Source organism: Onychostoma macrolepis, chromosome 10, assembly GCF_012432095.1.
Source record: "Onychostoma macrolepis isolate SWU-2019 chromosome 10, ASM1243209v1, whole genome shotgun sequence".
Lineage (NCBI taxonomy): Eukaryota > Metazoa > Chordata > Actinopteri > Cypriniformes > Cyprinidae > Onychostoma > Onychostoma macrolepis.
In genome coordinates, this window is record NC_081164.1 from 17,840,157 (window position 1) to 17,853,264 (window position 13,108).

The 13,108-nt window shown below is 35.3% G+C and overlaps 1 protein-coding gene across 3 annotated transcripts; it reads right to left on the reverse strand.

The window, feature by feature from the left end:
- On the reverse strand, positions 1 to 13,108 carry ypel2a (yippee-like 2a). Of its 3 annotated transcripts, XM_058789821.1 has the most exons (7): positions 12,913 to 13,108; positions 8,099 to 12,091; positions 7,576 to 7,815; positions 3,237 to 3,280; positions 3,050 to 3,158; positions 1,754 to 1,794; positions 1 to 1,361 (listed from the first exon to the last, which is right to left on the reverse strand). In XM_058789821.1, exons 3-7 carry the CDS (start codon positions 7,681 to 7,683, stop codon positions 1,295 to 1,297), a joined length of 369 nt encoding a protein of 122 aa, XP_058645804.1. In that variant the 5' UTR covers positions 7,684 to 7,815; positions 8,099 to 12,091; positions 12,913 to 13,108; the 3' UTR covers positions 1 to 1,294. The 3 variants fall into 3 exon arrangements, with proteins under 3 accessions (XP_058645804.1, XP_058645805.1, XP_058645806.1); XM_058789822.1 differs by lacking the exon at positions 8,099 to 12,091; XM_058789823.1 differs by lacking the exon at positions 1,754 to 1,794.

Sequence of the window (13,108 nt, forward strand, 5' to 3'; positions counted from 1 at the left end):
CATGAGGGTGAGTAATTAATGACAGAATTTTCATTTTTGGGTGAACTAACCCTTTAATGTTGTCTCTCACTTTAAACTTTGATGTTTTTATCGTTCGTCAGCTGAAACAAAAATCATTATTGTTCCTCTGTGTCGTTATTGTTACAGTTGTGGACTCTAGTATTCTCACAGAATTACAACGATTCTTAAAACTTGATATCTATCGGTAAAGTTATTGTCCTTAGTGTGAACAGGCCTTAAATCAGGAAATCGAACTCAGTTTGGTCAGCATAGGTGATGAAAGAGTCTTTGGTTGCGTCAAGGCTTTTTATTTACGAGCCCCATCTGGATTACCTCGTTCAGCAGCCACATTTACTACATGTCGATCGCTTTCTTCCCCAAAACACGTGGTGAGAAAGCCTGGTTTACCACTTGATTTGTGATTTAATGGCGGGAACTAATGAGACCGAAGGGGACATCACAGGCTGTGAGAACGCCTCAGTTCCCTTTCAAAGCTGACAGCTGCTTTTCTCAGCTGCGGCTGGGGAGAAAGACTTGGCTCTAGCTAATGTACGCGACCTGTGCCCTATAAATGGCATAGGAATGCCTCATTTACTCCATAATCACATTCAAACGGAGACAGATCCCAATCTGGAGAGGAAGTGTGCATACAAACCTCTACCAAACGTTGCTACTTCTGCTATACGAGGTCAAAGTAAGACCACTGTGGTTGCTTCAGTTTACCATAAACGTAACGTCCCCAAAACGAACAGATCAATAAATACACGTATAAATAATCAACATGCAAGTGACTGGAGGAAATAAAGACACAAAAGAAAAGGGGAACAAATGGATGACGCTTCTGTTCGAGTGTTTTCGCCTCAGATGAGATAAAAGGTGCCGTGCTAAATGGGTTCGTCTTTCACCCTTCTTCACCATGGATCCAGCCATTAGTTAAACCTGAGTGTGGGACAAAACTGTGACCTTGGCCAACCCACGAGGAAAGCAAACGTCGATTTGTGCCTCGATTTGCACATACGCACTCCCTTGAATTGAATAGGAAAATACTCACATAATAGAAACACTTGGTGTCTAGCTGGCACACATTTGTTTGTATATACACACAGGAAATGGGTAGCGCTGCTGCTATGAACCTTGCACCCTCACGGTTTATAGATGTGTGTCAGGTAGATAGATTTCCAGGGAGGAAGTTACAGCCAGATAATGAAACTAATTATTCATATGCTGCACGTCTCTTTCCAGCGTTATGGGCCTTGGGGAGTCCAGGGTTTTCAGTCCCACCCGTTGTCCTTGATCATGTGGGCCAGCTCGATGATGAATTTGCCCTCCTTGTACTTCTGACTGCTTTCGAAGGCATGCTCCTAACGGAAAGAAGAAGAGGGAGGGAGAGAGAGAGAAAAAGAGAAACGAATGTGTGGTCACCTCAAAGTCAAGATCTGCTGATCCAAAAATAATGGACAGCTGTTGGGAAACTTTTCTAGATATGTCAATCAAATATAAGACCTTTAAATAGCATTATTAGAGGAGATGTTTCACTATATATGGGCTGCAAAACAAGCGCCAACTTCTAAATCTATTCTGATATGCTTATTCTTTAAATATAAGTGTGAATAATTAGATCATTTATAAATACAGTAACAATGTCTTGAACACACCTCTTATATAATAGAATTAACATTCATTTTAATATTTTTGTGGGGGGAAAAAATCAAGATAAAAAGGCTGAAAAGTTGTAATTTGCATGACGAAATACCTTTCAGATGAATCAAATGTCACCATTTTGTTGTTATGCGACTAAAAATATAAAATAGGAAATGTTATCTTAGAGTGGACTCCAAAGTCCCTCATGATTTCTGACATGTTTCTTTAAAAAAAAATACAGGTATATATATATAAATCAATAATAATAATAATATATATATATATATATGTATATGTGTTTGTGTGTGTGTGAGTGTGTAATGATTCATTTTTATAGATTTAATTTTGTTTACTAATATATTTGTAGTTATTATTAATATGAATATTTTTGTATATTATGTTTTAATATTATTTAATATTTTTATGTTTTACAACCTTTTTAAAAATAAACTATATAGGTATATATTATATTACATTTTATTATTGTATTTTATAATATACATTAGTGTTCAAAAGTTTGTGGTCAGTAAAATGTTTTAATGTTTTTGAAAGAAGTTTCTTATGCTCACCAAAGCTGCATTTATTTGATCACAAATATTGAAAAATATTATTACAATACAATACAAACTGTTTTCTATTTTAATATCATTTTAAAATGTTATTTATTCCAGTAACTTTTTATACCATTTCTTATCAATATCGGTGTGGAAAACAATTGTGCTGCTTAATATTTTTGAGGAAACATTGATGATTTTTTCTTCAGGATTCTTTGATAAACAGAAGTCGAAAAGAACATTTATTTGAAACAGAAATCTATTGTAGCATTATAAATTTACACATTTTCTGATCAATTTAATGCATCCTTGCTGAATAAAAGTATTCACATTTGAAAAAAAAAAAATCCTATTGAGCCCACACTTTCAAACAATTATGTAAATGTTGCATTTTACCTGCTGTTTACACCACCTGACTTAAAATAGAGAAATACTTTTTTATTTTTTTGGGGAGAGATAACTTTTTTTTTCATAAGATAAGTTTTCAAAAGTGACAAAAGTTTAACATTTTCTGAAGTGCTTTTCACTGATTAGCCACTCAAAGCCAATAGACTGAAATGACTCTTGGAAAACTCTTTTGTCTTGGAAAGCACAAGGTACTCAAAGATTGTCAGTAGTAGATTAGTGACGTGGGAAGCAGGTCACGAGTGTGTGGAAAAGCCACTTAAAGTATCTCTCTTGTTGAGTTGTGTCTCCAGCATGAGTCTTATGCCTCACGTGAGATATGGATGAGTTATCTTGACCGGCTGGAGAAAGTTGTAAGTGTTCTTGTCCGGTGTGAATGATCATGAGTGTGTGTTTGAGGTAAGTGGCCACTAAGTGAGTGTGTGTATCTAGTCTGATCCAGAACTTACGTATTTCCAGCCCAGAGTGGTTTTACAGTTCTCACAGTAGATATCGGCCACCGCATGAAGACCGGTCAGCAGTACCCTCTCCTCTGCTGGCCCGCAGCCTACATTCACCCTGATTGATGAAAAGAGGATGTCAAAATTTGGCATGACCTTTTTGTGTTGGATGGTTGAGACAAACTACAGGACTTACACCGAGTTGAAGAGGTAGGCCCTGCCTTGACTCCCTTGAAAAGACTGCAAAGGAAATAAAACAGGAAAGATTACATTTCAAAATCGGCCAAAAAAACCCACATCCTAATAAACACACTGAATTGGCTGACATGTGTTTTACATATTTACGTCAGAGTAATTCAACATCATTCACTTAATAATTTTTGGAAAAATCTATTTCCCTTCGCTGCTCCATTCATGACCTTGGCAGATAGGATTTCCCAGGCATGATGTGAAACAGGGGCAGGGTCATAATTACGGGTGTTTGAAAGCGGTTTGGCCATATGGGCATGGATCAAAAGATCATTAGGGTGGTTTCATTTTGGCTGTGCTATCTTTAAGCCTAAATAATGTACAAGACCAGATTGAACCATGACAACAATGGGTAAACACTTGAAACACAATACAATAAACACATTATAAACTTGTAGTATGTTAATTAATTTTCAATCAATCGGTTCAAATGGATTAAATGATTCATTCAGATTCAAATTTAACAATTCAAATTCAGTGATTTAACAGACACACAATGATTCAATCAATGATTTAAAAGAAATTAAATATAATTCTTCCTTGCCTTGATTATTTTAAACATATGTTTTAAACATATGTTTTTATAGTTTTCATTTGTTTTTATTATTTTGTATTTAAGAGCTGCCAAAGTAACATATTCATTAATAACATTTAAATAGTTTTTATCTAAAAAAAAGTTTTACAATTTTAAAAAATAAGATGCATACATGAAAACTCTCAAGTATATTGAAAGTGTATAAATAGTATTATATTATATTATTACATTTTACACACCTTTCAAATGTTTGGAGTTGGTAACATTTTAATGTTTTTAATATATTTCGTTTTTAAAATATAGTAAAACAGTAATATTGTGAATTATTATGACAAAATCTAAAATTGTATATAATTTCAAATGTAAAATGTTAAAGTTGCATTTTCAACAAATTAAAAATCAGCCATTCAATGATTTAAATGAAAATTATTAATATAATTCTTCTTTGCCTCAATTATTTTAAACCGATATTTTACTACTTTTGACTTCTATCTGGCTATGACTGTTACATTGAAATGATGAGTGTTTTCACTGTTATTTTTGAGTACATTATTTTTGTATTTAAGAGCTGCCAAAGTAACACATTAATTAAAAACATTTAAAAATGTATTTAAATTTACTGAATACGTGCCATTTTCAGTTTGTAGAGATTTCAAATACTAGCTATCCAAATGCTGCATCACCTTTTTTTTTTTTTCCTTTAACAAGTTTTCCTACCTGAATTTTAAATAAAAACACAAGCCTCCTATTGTGCAAAGTCTATTAACCTACTTTTAAACTACTACAATTATTATGTTCCACTCTGACCTTTATTTGGTTCAGAGGATTTGTACTAATTGAAATCTAATTATCATTTCAACCTCAACTCCACCCCAGAACTGCCTGCAGTGCTCTCGCTCCCCCTGCACCACAAGTAAGCCTCAGCAGGCCGGATACTGCTGGCTTTATTTTGCAAACACAGTATGTGAACAACTAATGAATGAAGAAAAAACAATCTTGTCTAATCTGCACAATCTGTAAACACACATGGCGCATCAAAAACCCTGTCTGATACAGTCATGGTATCAGACAACCCAAACCCTGTGCGCAGACTTTAGTGTAGCATTATGGGTATACGTGGGTGTCCTGGATCATCTGCGTATACAACAGAGACGTGATTACTCTTACACCTGCAGCACACAAAAGCCCAAACGATGACCTGCTTCCCTTGATCCTTGCTTGTGTGACATTTACACACACAATTGAGTGCCTTACTGACCCACATTCTGCCCGTACACACAATCCACGCGCAGATAAGTCACACACACAAAGTTCACATTATGAATTAAAGGTGCTATTAATAATCTTTGACACATATTTCTCCGTGCACACACATAATGACACACACCTCATAAAAAGGCCCCATATGGTGTTTTAAAAGTGTGCCATTGGAAGAGTCTATGCACATCTAGTACAATTAAAGTGGGATTATATGGTTTCACTAACGAAGTCATAAACTCGGTTTTTATGTATGGGCCCGTTTTTAAAGAACAGAATCAAAAGTTTACCCAAAATCCACAGAGCAATTTACGAATACACGGCAAAAAATGTATACACTATACTGTAAAAAATTTACGTGAATTTAATGGTAAAAGAATGTAAAAATGCTACAGTAAAAACCTGTTAAAGGTGGGGTGTGCATTTTTTAAAAAACGCTTTAGAAAATGAGTCGGGGCCGAGTACCAAAACAAACTTGTAGCCAATCAGCAGTAAGGGGCGTGTCTACTCATGATGCGAGGAGAGAGCGCTCATCAGTGCACATGACGGATATTAGCCGAGCAATGACAGAAAGATAGAGATGGTGGATAAAAAACAAAAGAGGAAAACATCTGCAGAACAAAAGAAGGCTTACACCGTGTCTACACCGGACGCGACAAAGCGACCGTTGAAAATCATTTGAAATTTGTGTCAATACGTCATAAATGGAACGCGGCAGCAGTTTAATGTCAGGGATTTGTCGTGTCATGTCCCATCCAGTGTAGACAGCATCACTGATTATAATGAGTTCTATAGTATTTTGTTGCACCACACCGCTCGTGTCCGATGTAGACACGGTGTTACGATAAGGCAAGAAGTAGAACCCGAGTAAATATCAGATCAGCTTTCCAGTGCTGGAGAGAACTGAAGGAGCGGGAAGGCCTGCGATCGGACGCCGAGGTTGCTTTGTTTCTTCTCGATAGGCGAGTAACATTGGTTTTGCTTTGTTTCACAGAACTAATCATTGTCTGGGTTGCGTAATGTTACGTATGTGTGGGGCGGAGCTATCAAAATAGGGGCGAGAGCCTTTTGGGGTAGGGGCGTGTTTGTTTTGGTGATTTCAAATGTCAACATTGGCTACCAGAAATCGCTTACCCCACCTTTAAATTGTTAACAGTAAGTTCCCCTACTATATACGGTGAAATACCATTACATGTAATTTTACGGTAGTATACCATTTTTGGAAGTGAAAAAGAACGTATAATTTACTGTGAATAACCGTAAATTCCCAGAATTCCCTGCGTTACATTTCAACTTTGATGTTTTTTTTTTTTTGAAAAAAAACATGTTTCTTCTTAGTTTTTTCTTATCAGGTTTGCACATTAGGTTTGTCTGTTACACCTAATGTTGTTAAATTTATGTTTATTACATTATTTCATTTTCATGTGCATTACCATGATGGTGTTTAGTGTGTGTGTGTTTGTGTGTGTGTGTGTGAATGACACTGTGCACCTTCTATATATGTTAATATTTAAAAGCTGCTTGTGATAGGTTTTGGTTCATCATGTGACTTTCTCATCACTACCTGCTATTGGTGGTTATCAGTGTATTACAAAGGTACAAAATAGATTTCAGTACTTCAATAGGTTGGTATATTAACATTATATCAGTTAATGAAATTACGGTATTTAACTGTAAATTTAAGTTAAAACCGTAAAACCAAAAATGTTGCTACCGTATTTTCTACGGTAAAATTCTGTTTTTTTTTTACCATAAATTTTACGGAATTGTTTTTACAGTGTTCAAAAGTCTGAGGTAAGATTTTTAATTATATGTGGAAAAATGTTGTTTATGCTCACCAAGGCTTTAATTTTTAAAATTAGAAATACAGTAAAAACATCAATATTATGAAATATTATAACAAATTAAAATAACTTTTCTATTTGAATATATTTTAAAATGTAATTTATTGATATCATAGAATTGCTGAATATTTAGAATCATTACTCCAGTCTTCAGTGTCACATGATCCTTCAGAAATCATTCTAACATGCTGATTTGCTGTTCAAGAAACATCTCAAGATTCTTTGATGACTAGAAAGTTCGAGAGAACAGCGATTACTTGAAATAGAAATCTTCTGATACATTATATAAATGGCTATACTAATATTATTCATTTCTAAAAAATAACAAATAAATAAATCTTACTGACCTCAAAAGCTCGAACGATAAACATATAAAATGCAAAATATATAAAAATTATTATACACTTTTTAACATATTACACAAAAACACACATACCGATTGTTCAAAACATCTTACAAAAGACTTTTAACTGACAAAAACTCTATAAAACAGTTTTGAAAACTACTAGGACCTTTATACAGCACATGTCATTGTAAAGACTGTAAGTCTACCCCTCACAGCCTCGTTTTCATCCAATTCAATATGGTGTCTAACCCGATTAAGATCTATAATTAAGATAAAAGAGGCTAAAAGAGACATTGCTGTTAACCTTAGAGATGAGTTCATCATGGTTGGCCAGGTGCGCTCGGCAGTGAATGCAGCTGTAGGTGCGATGGCAGTTTGGCAGGTAGGCCTGGAAGGTTTTGGAGCGCGTCATGGTGACCGTGGCGGGAGAGACAGCGCGGGGGCGGAGCAGGAAGGGCCGGTCAGCCCAGGACAACTCGCAGGAGAAACAGTGGAGCACGCAGGTGAGGGCCGTGGTGAAGCTTCAGGAGAAATGAGAGCACACCTGTGAGGAACACACACATTTTTAGGAAGAGAACTAAACAATGTAAAATTACACAACCAGTGAAAAGTCTGGGTTAAGATTTATACTTTTTTTTTTTTTTTAGTAAGGAAGCATTAAATTGATCAACAGTGACAGTTAAGGCATTTGTTACAAAGACATAATGTTACAAAAGATTTGTTTCAAATAGATGCGTTTTTTTTTTTTTTTTACTATTCAAAGAATCCTGAAAAAATTATTTTCACAAATAAATATTAAGCATATGACAATAATAATTAATAATTACCAACAATAATTGAGCATCAAATCAGCATATTGGAATGATTTCTGAAGTATCAGGAGAAATGATAACTGAAAATCCATCTTTGTCATTACAGGAATAAATTACTTTTTAAAATATATACATACAAACACACATATATATATATATATATATATATATATATATAAACCAGTTCTGAACTGTAATAATATTTCACAACATTACTGTTCTTACCATATTTCTTTTCAAATAAATGCTAATGGTTCAAAAACATAAAACAAATGATTCCAAACTTTTGACCAGTAGTGTATAATTCAGAAATCATATGTATGAAGCCACTACCATAAGCATATTAACATATAACAACATACATGTACGTATCAAAACATAACATATTGAACTTACACATTATAGTCTTTAAAATGCAGTTGCAAAAACAGCCCGTTTAACTTTAAGTATCAAAGAGAGAAAATAGTCACGAAAAAAAATAAAGTGTAGTGGCCCCTTTGTAGCTATATAAATGAATATACAAAGACATAAAGAATGAATAGATATTAAATATTAAAGAATTCTACAGTGTATTTCCACATTTTTGGTGTCATAAATGACGCAGATTGATGCGAAATGATGTTGAAAACTGAGTGTACGTCAGCAAGACACACAGACAGTGAACGCAGCAGACGTCATTCACAAGAACACGGTGCAAATGCAGGCAAATAGGCATGAATCAGAGCGTGTGTGAGCTGTTGTCTGTCAGCTAACTGTGATTGTGTGGTCCTGCGTTCATCCTGCCCTCGGGTTAGAAGGGGGCTGCGCTGTATGAGAGGCGGCTTTTTAATGCAGAGAGCTGGAGACCTGCCAATGACGTGGGCTCAAACACACAGAGACAGCCAGACAACCAAACGTGTATGATTTCAATGCTCCTCTTTGTTAGATGGATTCATCCCTAATAAAACGTGTTACATTTAAACAAAACAAATCCATGTTATCACACAAAATGTTGCCTGCGGGATGTAACAGAAGTAGTTCATGTGTTATATTTCAAGGCATATGACCAAAATTTAGCTTGTTATTCACGTTTACATAAATTTTCCCTATACTTTCGCTCTGAAATTTTATAGTTTAAGTCATTTGAACTACTTTTATGGTGCTTTGTTGTCCTTTTTTGAGACTGACAGCCTCTGGTCACTATTTGCTTTCATTTTATGGAAAAGAGCAGCGTGAACATTATTCTAAACATCTCCTTTTCAGTCATACAGGTTTGGAATGAAATGAGTTAACAATGATGCATTTGCCATTTTTGGATGAACTACCCCTTCGGGTCACACAAATTTGTTGCGATTTTTGAATTCAATTAATAAGTTGGCAATCTGACTTATTGTGTGCCCTCTTTTACGTCATCGTGGCATGTTGGCAGCTTTTCGCCTGTTGAGGCAGCAGCTTTGGACGAGATTTAAGGCAGAACTAATTACTAAAAGAATCCGCAGGCATCTTATTTAATTACCCAGAAGCGCGGACAGCTATTCGTGAGATCGAAAAAGGGCCTTGTGAGTGACATCATCTGATATTTGAATTCCAACCACATCTCTGCAAACCGACATAATTATCACATAAACAAAAGCATTTGTTGGCTGTTCTGACTCAGCAAAGTCAGCAATAAACCCTGCTGAGGTCATAAAGCACATATTTAGAAAAGAACAAATGTTTAAATGTTTTTTTCCATTGTAGAATACAAATGGTAACACTCAAAAACCTTATTGTAAAGTGTTACCACGTGGCTAGTGTGACTGTGAAGAAAACTCTAAGACTAAATATTGTTTTAGATATCACATGAACTCAGTGACTCCTGCAGCAAATTGAATTAGACAATTCATAAAAGGCTGCAAGTAAGGTTTCCTGGGAAGCTATTTGCGATTCTGTGATTATATTTGCTTTGGCACAGATGTGATCAAACAGGCCTTACAAAAATACAGCCGGAGAGTATTCTAGTCACCAGCATGAGGCTTGAAATTGGACTCTCCTTGGCATAATTAAGCACCATTGTGTTCGCTCTGCCATTAGGAACGCTGGATAATTTGGCCAAATGATACAGCAGCATCATTTTCAACATAATTTCCTCATGCGACTTCTAACACAATTATATAGAATCAACAAAGGACAGATACGTTGCTGGTATAAGGCTAATTGGAGGTAAAATGATTATGGGGGAAATTTATGAAAGGATGCGCAGGCTGGAATTCATTCAGATCTCGACAGATGAGATGAAGATAAACGGTTGTCGCCAATATAATTACTGAGGCCATAATCACAGAAACGGTGCCCACTTTGTCTCTGTCTTTTTTGTGTGTTTACCATTTCAAATTAGTCTGGAGCAGACCAAACACGCGTATAATGAAGAGATCTCATTCATCAAATATCCAAACATGTCTGATCTTTCTTCTTCTGACCACACAGTTGACGACTCGACAAACAAATCTAATACAGACTGCTGTAACAAAACCAAGACTGCAATTATGGTCGAATATCAGGGGAAATGTATTTCCCTTAAAGGAATAGTTTACACTCAGGTCATCCAAGTTTTACAACACTTTACAACACTTGCTCAAGTCCTCTAACCATAATATTGCTTTAGAAGTAATGGTTTAAAGTTAAATGATGGATTTGTTTCTTATAAACACACAGCTTTTCACTGCACAAGATGTTTGATAGACTGGAGTTGTGTGGATTACTTGTGGATTATTGTGATGTTTTTATCAGCTCTCATTCTAACAGCACCCATGCTAAATGCTAAATTTCTCCAAATCTATACTGATGAAGAAACAAACTCATCTAAATCTTGTATTGTCTGAAGGGGAGTACATTTTCATAAATTTTTCATTTTTGGGTGAACTATTCCTTTAATTTCTATGATGGTTAGACCCTGAGTAATGCTAACCTAAAGACAGGTAAGACATAATGAAGATTTTTTATTTTCTTTCTTGTTTATGCATACATATATCAAGAAAACTAGCTACGGTTTCCCCAAAAAATTTGGAAACACACATGAGCTGTTTTCAACTGCATAATTATTGTAAATTTTTATGTAACAATAACACATGGTGTAGCAGGTACATCAGCAGGAAATCCGTTTTTTAATAAATGGCTTTTTGTTTGTTTTGCTTGTTAAACTAGAACATAAAAAAGGTCTGGCACATTTTAAGCAGTAAGAGGGCATCTAAACAGACAAGGACCCCCGGACAGGTGGCGAATCCCCCCTCGTTCCCCCCAGTCCCTCACATAATACACAGCAGGCAGCTCCCATAATAGCACTTTTTTTTTTTTTGCTGTCCTTTGAAATCTGTCAGCACAAATTAAAAAGCCCCTGCTGCGCACACACATATGCTGTGATATTTAGCTCTAACTAAATTGTCGATTATACATCTGATGGATTAACACTTTATTTTACAGTGTCCCTGTTAATGTAATTACAATACACAAATACAAGGAGCTCTTTAAAAGGATTCATGTTGATTAGTAAATGCACACTAAAAATAACATTTTAATATTTTCAAGTTGGGAAAAAAATACAATCCTAAAAAAATAAAAAGTAAAAAATAAAAAAGCCCACTTCAAGAAAAACAAATGTTAAAGTTCGGAAAAAATACAATCCTGAAAATTACAAAAAAAAAAAAGCCCACTTCAAGAAAAACAAAAAACTTTTTTGATCTCAAACAACCTCTAAATTAATATACCGCCTTTGAAAAGATACTCTTTGTGCAATCATCCGTAAGTATATATTCTGATGGCACAAAGCGACAGAAATACCCATGAATGTGCAAAGCTACTTAAGGGCAAGAGTGTTGGAAACGGAGTGGGTCAGATGGAGAGACAGAGCGATGGATCCAGGTCAGACGAGTATGTGTGGGTGTCAGTGAACCAGCTTCTATGTAGGCCATAGTAGATGCCACCAGACTGAGAGTGCAGATGGCAGCACCAGCTCAGCACCTCTGGCAATCACATCTTTGCAAACACCCACATCTAAACCAATTCAGAAAAGCCAGCTTTAAAATGACAACAAGCCTGAGTGTCACTCATATACCTTGTGATGACAAAACAGTACACACTATCAACACTGCAAAATATTTAATATCCACACTTTCATTTGAAGTGTTCTAGCCCTCTAAGATCACGTGCTTATGCATAGCATGTTTAATAAAAATAAGCAGCAACGTGAGTGTATTTATGCAAGTATCAACGAAATATCAATAGCATGCACATTAATGATAATTAAATAGTTTGTTATGCAATATAAGTGGCATGAACGCTCTCACAGTAAGTCAATTCCCATGTTCTTTTTCATGCAAAACAGCATATATTTGAAAATTAAAGCAAATTAATTTAATTGATAAAATATTATTAAATTTCAAATAATAATAGTTAAATTAATATAAAAACATCATGACGACATACAATTTGCGTTCATGGCCAATGACTCGTGCCTAAAGTAAACATAAAATTATTTTTTTCTTCTCCTAATGTATCAACATTTGCTGATTTGCATTCTAGATTTAAAGCACACTTTCGGAAAGCAGATGGCAACTAGTATAGAGTATAATTGTTGACATTTTAACTATGCATTGATGCATTCTGTGTACATTACGTTTTAAACCCAGATTAGCAACTATCATCGGTAGTGAGATCTAATCTAAAACTAAAATTTAAGTTGACAGAATTTACAAGGTTATTTTTAGTAAGCTGGCATATACTGCACGATACTAAATAACAAACGTAACATTTTTAAAAAGTCAAACTTCCTATAAAAGGTATCACTACACGCATTATAATTGGACATATGTTACCTTTGAATGGAAAGGTATCGCGCAGGTCCACCTCTCTCTCTCTTTGAAACTGCAACTTCATGCGAAACAGCAGGAGATCATTCTTCACAACACTTTCCAGGTATCTTCATCAGCCACGCACCTCGAGACGAGAGCAGCGCTCTGTAAATACAGCACCGTTGCGCATCGGGCCTCTCCATACAAGCTCGCAGTTTGA

Coding starts and splice junctions, on each gene's coding strand:
- ypel2a (XM_058789822.1), bottom strand. CDS start 7,683: ATGACGCGCTCCAAAACCTTCCAGGCCTACCTGCCAAACTGCCATCGC. Junction 1,795..3,049: donor CCACTCTGGGCTGGAAATAC/GTAAGTTCTGGA, acceptor TTATATTTTTAG/TCGCATAACAACAAAATGGT. Junction 1,362..1,753: donor ACATTTGATTCATCTGAAAG/GTATTTCGTCAT, acceptor TCTTTCCGTTAG/GAGCATGCCTTCGAAAGCAG.